Raw genomic sequence first — 15,789 nt, forward strand, 5'->3', positions numbered from 1 at the left:
CTTTTTTTTTTTTTTTTTTTTTTGATGCAGAGTCTTACTCTATCGCCAGGCTGGAGTGCAGTGGCGCGATCTCGGCTCACTGCAAACTCTGCCTCCCAAGTTCAAGCAATTCTCCTGCCTCAGCCTCCCAAGCAGCTGGGACTACAGGTGTGCACCACCATGCCCAGTTAATTTTTGTATTTTTAGTAGAGACAGCACTTCATCTTGTTGGCCAGGATTGCCTCTATCTCTTGACCTTGGCATCCGCCCACCTCGGCCTCCCAAAGTGCTGGGATTACAGGTGTGAGCCACTGCACATGGCCTAGAGTGTTTTTTCCTAACTGTCTTAGTCTGTTTATTGTTACTTATAACAGGATTACCTGAGCCTGGGTAATTTATAAAAAATACTATTTGTTTTTTACACTTCTGCAGGCTGGGAAGCTCAAGGTCAAGTCTTGGCATTTGGTAATAGCCTTTTTGCTGATGGGGACTCTGCAGAGTCCCTAGGTGGCACAGGGTAGCACATGGCCAGGGGCCCAGTGTTTAGTTCTGGTCTCTTTCTCTTATCATAAGGACACTAGGCCTATTCCTGAGATACTCCATTTACTCATTAAGCCATTAATCTACAAATGGATTCGTACATTCCAGAGGTCCAAACCCTCAAGATCTGATCAACTCTTAAAGCTCCACATTTCATTATTGTCATATTGAGGATTAAGTTTCAACATGAGTTTTGGAAAGCACAAACATTCACACCTAGCAGTGGCTAACAGGTATTCTCTCTCTGCTGACCATGTAACAAACTTCCAAACTCTCAGAACGGGAATAGGAGTTAAGTTAAAAAGATATATGTTTATATATATTATATATATAAACATGGTGAATACATAATATGGCATATATAAACATTTTACATATATATAAACAATGATATATAGTATACTTATACATAACATATAATATATAAATATATTGCATATATAATAAATATTATGTGTATATTATATAATATATATTTTATAATATATAAATCATAAATATACAAATATAAATTTTATATTTATTATGTAAAAATATATTTAAAATATATATAATTATATATGTGTGTTATATATACATTTATATATTTTTTATATATATATATTTTACTTTTATTTTTTGAGACAGGATCTCACTCTATTGCAGGATCTCACTCTGTCGCTTAGGCTGGAGTACAGTGGCATGATCGTGGCTCACTGCAGCCCCAGCCTCCTGGGCTTGGGTGATCCTCTCACCTCAGCCTCCTGGGCAGCTGGAACTACAGGCATGCACCACCACACCTTGCCATTTTTTTTTTTGTAGAGACAGGGTCTCACCATGTTGCCCAGGCTGGTCTTGAACTCTTGGGCTCAAGTGATCCACCTGCCTTGGCCTCCCAAAGTGCTGGGATTACAGGCATGAGCCACTGAGTCAGGCCTAGCTTTACATTTTGTAGAGAAAAGGGCTCACTATGATGCCCATGCTGGTCCTAAACTCCTGTTCTTAAGTAAGTGTCCTTCCACTTTGGCCTCCCAAAGTGATGGGATTGCAGGCATGACTCACCATGTCTGGCCCATATATTTTGCATAAACAGTTCAGGCACACTCAGCCTCTGTTATTAGTTACATTGGTGGGACCCCCTTCTTAATCTGGTACCTAGACACCATGAAAGATCCAAGTTTGCAAATGAGCATTTATCAGAATATGCAGTTTCAGGATTGGTAGTGGTAACTCTTCTACACAACAGGTAGTTGTACTTTGTCATGACAAGAACTACACAGACCTCTGTAGAAACAGACATCAGGGGTGTTGCAGGCAATAAGACTCACCCACGTAACTCACCAAGATGGATGTTTCTATTGACTGTTACTTTACCAAACATATTCAACTAAGGCATCATAATGGCTTTGTGGGAAAAAGTGAGTGTAGACAGAATAAGAGTCGGTTTACTATGTTGTTGAATAAATGCTTGGAAACCACAGCATCTTACAAAGTTTATGAAGTGACTATAGATTCTCAGTGCTGTCCAACTCAACCTTCCTCCTCTGCACATGTGGGATGTTTCAGGACTCAGTGGCTTTTGAGGATGTGGCTGTGAACTTTACACAAGAGGAGTGGGCTTTGCTGGGTCCATCACAGAAGAGTCTCTACAGAAATGTAATGCAGGAAACCATTAGGAACCTGGACTGCATAGGTAAGGATGACATCATCTCTTCACTCAGTCAGTTAGAGACATTTGTTCCCTGGCCATCAACACTGTTCATTATTTGAAATCTGGAAAGGGGGTATGGTTGATCCTTCAACAACACAGGGTTTAGAGGTGCCAGCTCCTCAGTCATAAAATCCTCTAATAACTTTTTTTGTCTCCCACAACTAACAGCTTATTGTTGACTGGCCCACTTATCAGTAATATAAACATTAGATTAATCCACATATTGTATGTTATATGTATTACATACTATACTCATAATAAAGTGAGCTAGGGAAAGAAAATGTTGATAAAAATCATAAGGAAGAAAAACTGTATTTACTATTCGTTAAGTGGAAGTAGATCATTATAAAGGTTTTCATCGTTGTCTTCACATTGAGTAGGCTGAGTAAGAGGAAGGGTTGGTCTTGCTGTCCCAGGGTAGCAGAGACTGAAGAAAATTCATATATAAGTGGAGCTGTGTGCAGTTCAAACCTGTGTTGTTGAAGAGTCAAGTGTCCTTTGGTGAATGAATCATGCATGATTGTAGTACCTGTAAAATCTTAGAGTTTTTCTATGATTTAAAAAAAATTTTAGTGATTTTTCTGGGTCTACCTTTTAGAAATGAAATGGGAGGACCAGAACATTGAAGATCAGTGCCAAAATCCCAGGAGAAATCTAAGGTAATTTGCACTCACAAAAGAAAGCTATGTCCCTGGAGTGGTTCATAGAATGACAAGAAAATTTTATAAATAAGCAAAGAAGGCGGGACGTGGTGGCTCACTCCTGAAATCCCAGCACTTTGGGAGCCTGAGGTGGGCAGATCACAAGGTCAGGAGATCGAGACCATCCTGGCTAACGTGGTAGAACCCTGTCTCTACTGAAAATACAAAAAATTAGCCGGCCATGGTGGCGAGTGCCTGTAGTCCCAGCTACTTGGGAGGCTGAGGCAGGAAAATCACTTGAACCCGGGAGGCGGAGGTTGCAGTGAGCTGAGATCACACCACAGCACTCGAGTCTGGGTGACAGAGTGAGACAAAAGCAAAGAAAATGAACAAGCCCAGCTTAAGTTTATTCATCCTAATAATTCTTTTTCTAACCAAGTGCAGTGGCTCACACATGTATTCCCAGCACTTTGGGAGGCCAAGGTAGGAAGACTGCTTGAGCCTAGGAGTTTGAGATCAGCCTGGGTAGCATAGTGAGAGTCCTCATCTCTGTTAAAAAAAAAAAAAAATTTCCCCAGGAACATATAGTTAAATGTGACATAGTATTCAGTCTTTGCAAAATAGTTCCCTTGGAAACAGTATTAAGAATCCCCATGTGAATATCACTGTTTTGCTAATAGCTGTGATGGAGCCATCTTACACTGCACAGTCACTTCACATTCAAACAGGGCATGAAGGCTGTACTTTGCATGATAATGTTAAAAATGTAAATCTAGTACTTTAATACATATAAAATCACTTACAAGCAAACCTTTAGTAATATACTTCTTATTTGTTACAGAAGTCATACATGTGAAGTTATTGATGATAGTCAATGTGGAGAAACTTTTAGCCAGATTCCAGAGAGTCTTGTGAACAAAAACACTCCTGGAGTAAATCCATGTGACAGCAGTGAGTGTGGAGAAGTCGTCATGGGTCATTCATCTCTTAATTGCAGTGTCAGAATTGACACTGGCCACAAATCATGGGAGCATCAAGAATATGGAGAGAAGCCATATACACATAAACAATGTGGGAAAGCCAATAGTCATCAGCACTGCTTTCAGACACATGAAAGGCCTCCCACTGGAAAGAAACCCTTCGATTGTAAAGAATGTACAAAAACTTTCAGTTCTCTTGGAAACCTTCGAAGACACATGGCAGCACACCATGGAGATGGACCTTATAAATGTAAGTTATGTGGGAAAGCCTTTGTTTGGCCCAGTTTATTTCATTTGCATGAAAGAACTCACACTGGAGAGAAACCGTATGAATGTAAGCAGTGTTCTAAAGCCTTTCCTTTTTATAGTTCCTATCTAAGACATGAGAGAATACACACGGGAGAGAAAGCATATGAATGTAAGCAGTGTTCCAAAGCCTTCCCTGATTACAGTACCTATCTAAGACATGAAAGAACTCACACGGGAGAGAAACCCTATAAATGTACACAATGTGGGAAAGCCTTCAGCTGTTACTATTACACTCGACTACATGAAAGGACTCACACTGGAGAACAACCCTATGCATGTAAGCAATGTGGCAAAACATTTTATCATCACACAAGCTTTCGAAGACACATGATAAGGCACACTGGAGATGGACCACATAAATGTAAGATATGTGGGAAAGGTTTTGATTGTCCTAGTTCAGTTCGAAATCATGAAACTACTCACACTGGAGAGAAACCCTATGAATGTAAGCAGTGTGGGAAAGTGTTATCTCATAGCTCCAGCTTTCGAAGTCACATGATAACACACACAGGAGATGGACCCCAGAAATGCAAGATATGTGGAAAAGCCTTTGGTTGTCCCAGCTTATTTCAAAGACATGAAAGGACTCACACTGGAGAGAAACCCTATACATGTAAACAATGTGGGAAAGCCTTCAGTCTTTCCGGTTCCCTTCGAAGACATGAAGCAACTCACAGTGGAGTGAAACCCTATAAATGTAAATGTGGGAAAGCCTTTAGTGATCTCTCTTCCTTTCAAAATCATGAAACAACTCACACTGGAGAGAAGCCATATGAATGTAAGGAATGTGGGAAAGCGTTCAGTTGTTTCAAATACCTTTCTCAACATAAAAGGACCCACACAGTAGAAAAACCTTATGAGTGTAAAACATGTAGGAAAGCCTTTGGTCATTTCAGTAACTTAAAAGTCCATGAAAGAATTCACTCTGGAGAGAAGCCATATGAATGTAAGGAATGTGGGAAAGCATTCTCTTGGCTCACTTGCCTTCTAAGACATGAAAGAATCCACACTGGAGAGAAACCCTATGAATGTCAGCAATGTGGTAAATCCTTCACTCGTTCCCGTTTCCTTCGAGGACATGAAAAAACTCACACTGGAGAGAAGCTGTATGAATGTAAGGAATGTGGGAAGGCATTGAGCTCTCTGCGTTCCTTGTATAGACATAAAAGGACTCACTGGAAAGATTCTCTGTAAATGTATGGAATGTGGGAAGACTTATTCAGTACTTGTATTTAATTTCAGAAACTTGAAAGAACTCACTTTGGAGACAGACCTCATGAATGTAAAGATGTGATAAAGCCTTAAGTAGTTTCAATTTTTTAAGTACAGTTATCCGCCAATATACACAGGGGATTGGTTCCAGCACCCCCTAAATCCACAGTTGCCCAGTCCTTTCTTATATGGCATATTTGCATGTAACCTATCACATCCTCATGTATACGGTGTAAATCATCTCTAGATTACTGTTAATACCTCATGCATTGTAAAAGCTATGTAAATAGTTGTTTGATTGTATTGTTTAGAGATTCATGACAAGAAAAATAGTCTCTATGTGTTCAATGCAGACAGAGCCATTGCAGGCCCACCTACATAGTATATGCCACCCAGAACATTAAAATTTCTGTGTTTTAATATTCACAGATTGCTTTTGTTTTGTGACCTGAGTGAGCATGTCAACACTCATCAAAATCCTGCTTCTCTCTTGATAACCCATGTATAATTATGGTGATGATGACTGCTGTATGGTGCCTAACATTGTCATGTGTTGTAGCATTATAGATAAGCAGTGAGACATCAGGCTAACTTGAATCTTGACAGAATGTCAGGATGATCATCAATGCTGGAAGAACTAGGTTCTGACTGCAGTTGTTGACTTGTTGGAGGGGACTAAATAATACTAATGTTGTGATCTGTTCAGCCTCAGGGCTGCAGATCCTTAACCATGGAAGGTTCTGTGTTTATTTTTTTTTTAAAAGGGGTTTCACCATGTTGATCAGACTGGTCTTGAACTCCCGACCTCAGGTAATCCGCCCATCTTGGCCTTCAAAGTGCTTGGATTACAGGCTTGAGTCACTATGCCCAGCCAAAGGTTCTGTGTTTATATTTGCAGGTGCTTAGTGAGAAATATAGGAAGCTAGTTTTTCTTTCTTTTTTTTTTTTTTCTTTTTTTGAGTCATCAAAAAGATCTTGCAGTGTTTGTTGGCATGTTATTCCATGGTGACATGGAGGCTTTGTTCCATCAAAGGATCTTACTTAAGGATGATAAACTTTCTTAACACTTTTGCCTGTTGAAAAACTGCAAATTTTTCAAGTGTCCAAATCTGTGGCACTGCCTCTTTTAAGGCATCATCATCAATCTATAGAGCATCTCAGCAGATCTTCAAGTTCCTTGTTGTAAGAATTTATGCTCTTCTGTGTGTTACTCAACATCGTCTTCAATCCCGTCAGAGATAGGCTTTCTTACCAACTTCCCTTGCAATATTTAAGATATTCCTGGCTGAGCATGGTGGCTCACACCTGTAAACCCAGCACTTTGGGAGGCCGAGGTGTGTGGATCACCTGAGGTCAGAAGTTCAAGAACAGCCTGAGCAATATGATGAAACCCTGTCTCTACTAAGAATACAAAAATTAGCCAGGCGTGGTGGCATGCGCGTGTAATCCCAGCTACTTGGGAGGCTGAGACAGAAGAATCGCTTAAAACTGGGAGGTGGAATTTGCAGTTAGCCAAGATCATGCTATTGCACTGCAATGTGGGCAACAAGAGCAAAACACTATCTCAAAAAAAAAAAAAAAAAAAAAATAAAAGATATCCTAACTACTGCATCAATAGTGGGGAAGCCCCAAAATCATTGACTCCCTGACTCCATAATTGCTTCTAGCTGGCTTTGGGTTTCTTGAGCTTTGGGGCATTTATAGCCTCTGCAATAAGGACAGTTGCATGTACAATTTATGAAAAAGTGGTTTCATAAATCCATTGTGGTACAGTCAGAGTTAACATCAGGATGGAGTGAATCCTGAAGGTCAGTTGGGTATAAGTCACGTTAATCTACTTGATTATGCCTTGATTGCGTAGCTGTCACTGTGATGTCATGTTAAGCAGCAGGGACATCACTTCTACATTCTTATTGGCAAAGCAGAGAGATTGGAGATGGCCAGGAGCATTGTCAATTATGAGGAGGACCTTGAGTGGCAGCCCCTTCTCTTCAAAGTATTTCTTCACATCAGGAATGAAGCCTTGGTAGAACCATTCCAAGGACAAGATGGCCATCACCCAAGCTTCCTTGTATTTTTGCCAGAATGGAGGCAGGCAAGTTTTGCTTTTGTTCTAAAGGACCTAGGGATTGTTTGCTTAGTAGCCAAGGCAACTGGCCTATTCTTGTGACCTGCTACATTGCCACACTTCACTAGAGTAGGCAATCTTTCCAGGCCCTGAACCCCAGGGCCTCCTTGGCAGTCATGGATGCAGGTACCACTGGACATCTTTCTTTTTCTAGGGTTTGCCCAATTCATTGCAGTGGAGAACTTGCTCTGGAAGGTAGACTTTTTTTTTTTTTTTTGAGATGGAATCTCGCTCTGTCACCCAGGCTGGAATGCAGTGGTGTGATCTTGGCTCACTGCAACTCTGCCTCCTGGGTTCAAGCAGTTCTCATGCTTCAGCCTCCTGAGTAACTGGGAATACAGGCACGTGCCACCACACCGGGCTAATTTTTGTATTTTTAGTGGAGACGGGGTTTCACCATGCTGGTCAGGCTGGCCTTGAACTCCTGACCTCATGATCCATCCACCTTGGCCTCCCAAAGTGCTGGGATTATAGGCATGAGCCACTGTGCCTGGCCAGTAGACTTTCTTTTTATGAGTTTTGTGAGCTCTGCTGGGAATGCTAATATTGCCTTGGCATAAGCCAATGCTGATTCTCCTGTGGTCTTTAAATTTTTGAGGCTCTGGTGCTTTATGTAGCCAGCCCAGCCAGACAATACTGGCTTGTTCCTTTTACTTTTTTTTTTTTTTTTTTTTTGAGACGGAGTTTCGCTCTTGTTACCCAGGCTGGAGTGCAATGGCGCGATCTCGGCTCACCGCAACCTCCGCCTCCCGGGTTCAGGCAATTCTCCTGCCCCAGCCTCCTGAGTCGCTGGGATTACAGGCACGCGCCACCATGCCCAGCTAATTTTTCGTATTTTTAGTAGAGACGGGGTCTCACCATGTTGACCAGGATGGTCTCGATCTCTTGACCTCGTGATCCACCCGCCTCGGCCTCCCACAGTGCTGGGATTACAGGCTTGAGCCACCGCGCCCGGCCGGCTTGTTCCTTTTTCTTGCTGTCCTCAGCCTTCTCACAGTGGTATTCATAGAGGCTGTTTTTTCACACTTTATTTTATTATCAAAAGGGATGTTCAGTGATGTGTCCTCTAGCTACACACTTAATGCTTTCTCAGTCTTTAGACTCAGTTTATCATGAAGCAGAAGGGTCATTTTTCCCATTGTAGAGGCAGCTCTAACACTTCCAAGAATTTCAACTTCTTTCTGCTTTAGTGCGTGAATGCTTAGTTTATTCTTACCATATGGCCTACTTTTTTTTTTTTTTTTTTTGAGACAGAGTTTCACTCTTGTTACCCAGGCTGGAGTGCAATGGCGCGATCTCGGCTCACCGCAACCTCCGCCTCCTGGGTTCAGGCAATTGAGTAGCTGGGATTACAGGCACGCACCACCATGCCCAGCTAATGTTTTTGTATTTTTAGTAGAGACGGGGTTTCACCATGTTGACCAGGATGGTCTCGATCTCTTGACCTCGTGATCCACCCGCCTCGGCCTCCCAAAGTGCTGGGATTACAGGCGTGAGCCACCGCGCCCGGCTGGCCTACTTTCAAAAGTGACATGGAATTTTTCAAAACATCTCTCTAAGATTTTTATTTTCTCATTGAGAAATAGTACTTTTTGCTCCCTGCTAGCCTTTTAGGGATAGCTTTGACCACTTGATTAGTTATTTTATTTATTTATTTATTTTTGAGACAGTCTCACTCTGTCGCCTAGGCTGTAGTGCAGTGGCACGATCTTGGCACACTGCAACCTCTGTCTCCTGGGTTCAAGCAATTCTCCTGCCTCAGCCTCTTGAGTAGCTGAGATTTTAGGCATGTGCCACCACACCCAGCTAATTTTTGTATTTTTAGGAGAAACGGCGTTTCACCATGTTGGTCAGGCTGCTCTTGAACTCCTTACCTTGTGATCTGCCCGCCTTGGCCTCCCAAAGTGCTGGAATTATAGGCATGAGCCACCATGCTTGGCCAACTTGATTACTTTTTAAGAGCCATTTTCCCACATTTTTCCATTTTTTTACATATGGCACCTCAAGGAACTCTGAAGAGACAAAAGAAGAATTGAAAAACAAGAACAAGGCTGGGCATGGTGGCACACACCTATAATCCCAGCCCTTTGGGAGGCCAAGGCAGGCGGATCACCTGAGGTTGGGAGTTCAAGACCAGCCTGACCAACATGGAGAAACTATGTCTCTACTAAAAATACAAAAATTAGCTGAGTATGATGGCATATGCCTGTAATTCCAGCTACTCAGGAGGCTGAGGAGGAGAATCACTTAAACCCAGGAGGCAGAGGTTGCAGTGAGCTGAGATTGTGCCATTGCACTCCAGCCTGGGCAACAAGAGCAAAACTCCGTCTCAAAAACAAAAAAAGAAAAAGAAAAGAAAATAACAAAGTTGGTGGACTTACACTTCCTGATTTCAAAACTTACAGCAAACTTATACTAATAAAAACAATTTAGTACTAACATACTGACACAAAAATAGATCGTTGTGACCAAATAGCACAGAAATACACTTTTGCATATTGAGTCCAACAATTTTTTTTTTTTGAGACCGAGTTTCACTCTTGTTGCCCAGGCTGGAGTACAGTGGCGCAATCTTGACTCACTGCAACCTCTGCCTCCTGTGTTCAAGTGATTCTCCTGCCTCAGCCTCCCAAGTAGCTCGGATTACAGGCATATGCCACCATGCCTGGCTAATTGTATTTTTAGTAGAGATGGGGTTTCTCCATGTTGGTTAGAATGGTCTCGTTCTGATGACCTCGTGATCCGCCTGCCTTAGCCTCCCAAAGTGCTGGGATTACAGGCGTGAGCCACCATGACCGGCTAAGTCCAACAATTTTTGACAAGTGTACTATGATGATACAATGGAAGACAGGATAGTATTTCTGTAGAATGATGCTAGGAGAAAATGCACATCCGTATGCAACAGAATGAAAATGTACCCTTCCCTAACATAGACAAAAGTTAACTTAAAATGAATGATGGCTAGGCATGGTGGCTTATGCGTATAATCATAGTGCTTGGGGAGGTCAAGGTGGGAGGATTGCTTGAGGCCAGGAGTTCAAGACCAGCCTGGATAACTTAGTGAGACTCCATCTCTAAAACAAAACAAAATTAGCCAGAGTATGTACCTCTACTCCCAACTGCTTGGCAGGCTGAGGTGGGAGGATTGCTTTAGCCCAGGTGTTCAGTGCTACAATGAGGGATGATTGCACCACTGGACTCCAGCCTAGGCAACAGAGCAAGACTCTGACTCAAAAGAAAAAAAAGGATGAAAGACTTAAGTGTAAATCACAAATCTATAAACTCTTAGATGAAAGTATAAGGCCAGGTGCGGTGGCTCACACCTGTAGTCCCAGCATTTGGAGAGGCAGAGGCAGGTGGACGAGGTCAGGAGTTCAAGACCAGCCTGGCCAGCATGGTGAAACCCTGCCTCTACTAAAAACACAAAAAATTAGAGGGGCATGGTGGTGCATGCCTGTAATGCCAGCTACTCAGGAGGCTGAGGTAGGAGGATTGCTTGAACTCGGCAGGCAGAGGTTGCCGTGAGCCGAGGCTGAGCCACTGCACTCCAGCCTGGCGATGGAGCGAGACTTTGTCTCAAAAAAATAACAATAATAATATAAGGCAAAAGCTTTATGAACCTGGATTTTGCAATTATTTCCTGGATATGACACCAAAAGCATGACTCATAAGAGAAAAAATAAATGGAAATATGTGGAATTTCAAAACTTTTGGCATCAAAATAGGCAACCCATAGAATGAGAGAAAGTATTTCCAAGTCATGTATCTGACAAGGAATTAATATGCAGACTGCTTAGAGAACTCTAAAAAGTCAACAACAGGACCAGGCACGGTGGCTCATGCCTGTAATCCCAGCACTTTTTGAGGCCAAGGTGGGCAGATCACGAGGTGAGGAGTTTGAGACCAGACTGACCAACATGGTGAAACCCCATCTCTACTAAAAATAACAAAAATTAGCTGGCCGTGGTGCAGCGTACCTGTAATCCCAGCTACTCAGGAGGCTGAGGCAGGAGAATCAATTAAATCTGGGAGGTGAAGGTTGCAGTGAGCCAAGATCGTGCCACTGCACTCCAGCCTGGGCAACAGAGCAAGACTCTGTCTCAAAAACAACAACAACAACAACAAAGTTAAAACAATGAAAAGCAGACTACCTGTTATGGAATAAATGTGTCCTCTTAAAATTCACTCATTCTAATTCATTTCCCTAATGTGACAAAGTTAAGGAATGCCTTCTTTGGAATATAATATGGATTGGTAAGAGTGGAGCCACAAGAATGAGACTGGTTACCTAATGTGGGTCCTTCGACAGCTTGCTTTTTTTTTTCTTCTTTTTTGCTTTTATGATAATCTAGACAAAGCCTGCTTTTTTGCTCTCTGCCTTGGAGGATGCATTAGGATAGCTATCTGTGAGGCTAGGCATGGTGGTTCATGCCTGTAATCCCAGAACTTTTGGAGGCTGAGGTGGGCAGATCACCTTGAGCCCAGGAGTTCAAGACCAGCCTGAACAACATGATGAAGCCCCATTTCTACAAAAAATACAAAAATGAGCTGGGCGTGGTGGCACATGCCTGTAGTTCCAGCTACTCAGGAAGCTGAGATGGGGGGCTCACCCGAGCCCAGGGAAGCCAAAGCTGCAGTGAGCTGTGATCATGCCATTGCACTCCAGCCTAGGTGACAGAGAAAACAAACAAAACAAAAGAGACGGCTATCCGTGAGTCAGAAAACAGGCACTCGTCAGACACTAAATCTGCCAGTACCTAATTTTTTTGTAATTTTGTCTTTGGACACTGGCAAGAGCTCACAAAAGAGGACAGGCAGGCTGGGTACGGTGGCTCATGCCTATAATGCCAGCACTTTAGGACGGGGAGGCAGAAGGATCACTTGAACCCAGGAGTTCAAGACCAGCCTAGGCAGTGTGGCAAGGCCCCGTCTCTAAAAAATTAAATAAAAAGATGCATAGAGAAAGCTTTCATCTTACTAGGGTACATTAAAAAAATCAAGTACAAAATTTTGGTGAATATAAGGACAATAAAGGCAATACTGATGTGGTCTCAGAATTGAGAATAAATATCATTGCATAATAAGGAAGAGATGAACTGTTGTAAAAAGTTGCAAAGAACTTGGTGCATTGTGCTCCAGTGCTACTGTTTTGGGGAAAGTAGAACTAGGAAGTGATGAAACTTGATATTGAGTTGACAGTATTTCTTAGAAGTGTTGAAACTTGGTTCCTCTTGGCTGCGTATACTAAAATGTGAGGAGAAGCCGGGCGCCATGGCTCACACCTGTAATCCCAGCACTTTGGGAGGCTGAGGGCAGATTACTTGAGGTTAGGAGTTTGAGACCAGCCTGGCCAACGTGGTACAACTCTGTCTCTACTAAAAATACAAAAATTAGCCGGTTGTGGTGGCGCATGCCTGTAATCCTAGCTGCTCGGGAGGCTGAGGCAGGAGAATCGCTTGAACTCGGGTGGCAGAGGTTGCAGTGAGCCAAGATCACACCACTGCACTCCAGCCTGGGCAAAGAGAGTGAGAGTCTGTCTCAAAAAATAAGTAAATAAATAAATATGAGTAGAGAAAAATGTTGGAGATGGAATTATTAAGCAAGAAGAAATTGAAATGAAAATGTTTATAAAACAATTATTGCAAAGATGGAAAGGGAAAGGCATGTTGGAAAGAAAACACCAAGGGCATGTCCAAGACCTTTTGATAGGAAGAGTAGTATGCTTGTGAACCATGGACCTAGCTACCTCAGCAGTAAAATAGCTCCTTTGGGCACAGTGGCCCAAAGGAGCTATTTTACTGAATGTAATCTAGTACTTTGGCTTAAGCCTGTAATCTCAGCACTTTGGGAGGCCAAGGTGGCAGATCACCTGAGGTCAGGAGTTCAAGACCAGCCTGGCCAACATGGTGAAACCCTGTCTCTACTAAAAATACAAAAATTGGCTGGGCATGGTGGCCCATGCCTGTAATCCCAGCTACTCAGGGGGCTGAGGCAGGATAATCACTTGAACCTGTGAGGTAGAGGTTGCAGTGAGCCAAAATGGCACCACTGCACTCCAGCCTAGGCAGCAGAGCAAGACTCCATCTCAAAAAAAAGAAAAGCTCCTTTGAACTGAAAGTGAAGGTCACAGGAAGAAATGAATGAAAGTTGTTGGACCTGTATGATTTTACAGGAAATATCCACAGATATTTGCTATGGTATTCTTAGAGATGGGTGGACCACTTGAGGTCAGGAGTTCAAGACCAGCCTGGCCAACATGGTGAAACCCCATCTCTACTAAAAATACAAAATTAGCCAGGCATGGTAACACATGCCTGTAATCCCAGCTACTTGGGAGGCTGAGGCAGAATTGCTTGAACACAGGAGGCGGAGGTTGCAGTGAACTAAGATCACGCCATTGCATTCCATCCTGGACAACAAGAGCGGTACTTGGCTGGGCACGGTGGCACACACCTGTAATCCCAGCACTTTGGGAGGTGGGTGGATCAATCACAAGGTCAGAAGATCGAGACTATCCTGGCCAACATGGTGAAACCCCGTCTCTTAAAAATAATAATTAAAAAAAAAAAGAGTGAAACTCAGTCTCAAAAAAATAAAAATTAAAAAAGAAACTTTCATTAGTTGAATAGATAGTGGATTTGTTTTGGTAAAGTCAGTTAACAGAATTTTTCTTTCCATTTTGTATTCTCTTGGATCCTTGAGTTGCTTGAAGTTTATGTGTAATAGACATGTAGAATTAATTTTTTTTTCTTTTTAGAGACAGCTTCTCACTCTGTCATCCAGGCTAGAGTGCAGTGGTGTGATCATAGTTCACAGCAGCCTTGAATACCTGGGCTCATGGCATCCTCCTGCCTCAGTGTCCCAAGTGGTTAAGACTATTAGTGCATGGAACCAAACTCAGTTTACTTTTTTTTTTTTTTTTTTTTTGTGGAAATGGAGTCTTGCTATCTTGCTCAGGCTGGTCTTGAACTCCTGGCCTTGAGCCATCTTCCTGCCTCAATATCCCAAAGTGTTGTGATTGCAGGCATGAGTCATGGTGCCTGGCAACAAGTTTAATTCTCGTATGGTTTTAAAATCGATGCTTAACTAAAGAGCCTTTGAAACACGACATTTTAGTATTTGTTGTGATTTTACTACTGGCGTTGTGTGGCAGGTACAGGATATCCACCCCCATCCCACCCCCGAACTCTAATGTCTAACTCTCATGTCAGACAGTGACTTTTGGCCCTCAGAGGAAGCAGAAACCTCTCTCCTCCATCATGTTCTGCCCATCCCCTTCCAGGATCCTCGTGTTTTTCTGGCTTGCCTGTGTGCATGCTTCTCTGAATCCCAGGGTGAGCATATTGGTCGCAGGGTGCAAGCACTACGGCCTCAGTGTGTTGCTGATTGCGCGCACAGTCACTCCTGGTCAGTTCCCATAAGTGGCCATTCCTGTACTTCAGGAGCAATGGGACATGCCATGGCAGTGCAGCAAAGGCAGCCTCGCCCTTGGCCACATGGTCTTCTTGGGACCATCTCTCTAGTGTCCTCTCCCAGTTCCAGCTCAAGCATTTGACAGCCCTCCTGGATCTCCACCATCTCAGACATTCTGTTGATTCAAATAGCTCAGTGGTGAGGAATATGCAATACCCTTAGGGCTGAATCAGGTTGAGGGGGAAGCTTATGAGACGTACTTCTCAAACTTTCACAGGAAATATGGATCTTCGAATTCAGTTTCTGATTCAGCAGGGTAAGAGTAGGACGTGAGGTTGGGCACAGTGGCTGACACCTGTAATCCCAGTACTTTGGAAGGCCGGGATGAGCAGATCACCTGAAGTTGGGAGTTCGAGACCAGCCTTACCAATATGGAGAAATCCCATCTCTACTAAACATGTAAAATTAACTGAATGTGGTGGTGCATGCCTGTAATTCCAGCTACTCGAGAGGCTGAGGCAGGAGAATTGCTTGAACCTGGGAGGCTGAGGTTGCGGTGAGTCAAGAGTACACTATTGTACTCCAGCCTGGACAATAAGAGTGAGACTCCATCTAAAAAAAAAGAGTAGGACATGAAAATCTGCATTCCTCACTTGCTTCCAGGTGTTATCTGTGTTGTTGATCCTTGGACTTCAATAGGCAGGCAGGGGCCAGATCACATGGGATCTTGTCAGCCATGTTGTGGACAGTTTCTGGATTTTGAGCAAAGCAGCAATTTTCATTAGTGTTTGAAGAACCTTACTCCTTCTCTTGGGTGGAAAAAAAGATGGTAGAGGGGAGCTGGAGGACCAGTTTGAAAACCATAGTAGTAGTTGCAAGACAGGTTGTGCTAGCCTG

At 42.9% G+C, this 15,789-nt stretch overlaps 2 protein-coding genes across 4 annotated transcripts in view; one reads left to right on the forward strand and one right to left on the reverse strand.

Moving 5' to 3' along the window:
- Positions 1-6,435, forward strand: part of ZNF823 (zinc finger protein 823) — a 20,361-nt gene extending 13,926 nt beyond the window's left edge. For 2 of the 3 annotated variants that reach the window (XM_032251665.1, XM_032251664.1), the window contains exons 2-5: positions 2,065-2,191; positions 2,808-2,868; positions 3,692-6,088; positions 6,229-6,435. In XM_032251665.1, the coding sequence (XP_032107556.1) occupies positions 2,065-2,191; positions 2,808-2,868; positions 3,692-5,333 (1,830 nt within the window). In that variant the 3' untranslated portion in view covers positions 5,334-6,088; positions 6,229-6,435. The remainder of the gene's footprint in view (positions 1-2,064; positions 2,192-2,807; positions 2,869-3,691; positions 6,089-6,228) is intronic. The other variant, XM_032251666.1, reaches the window with a different exon arrangement.
- Positions 1-15,789, reverse strand: part of ZNF441 (zinc finger protein 441) — a 142,079-nt gene that overhangs the window by 45,501 nt on the left and 80,789 nt on the right. The gene's annotated exons all lie outside the window — the stretch shown is intronic.

Source organism: Sapajus apella, unplaced genomic scaffold (genome assembly GCF_009761245.1).
Source record: "Sapajus apella isolate SASKATOON/1434 unplaced genomic scaffold, GSC_monkey_1.0 scaffold77, whole genome shotgun sequence".
NCBI classification, from domain to species: Eukaryota; Metazoa; Chordata; class Mammalia; order Primates; family Cebidae; genus Sapajus; species Sapajus apella.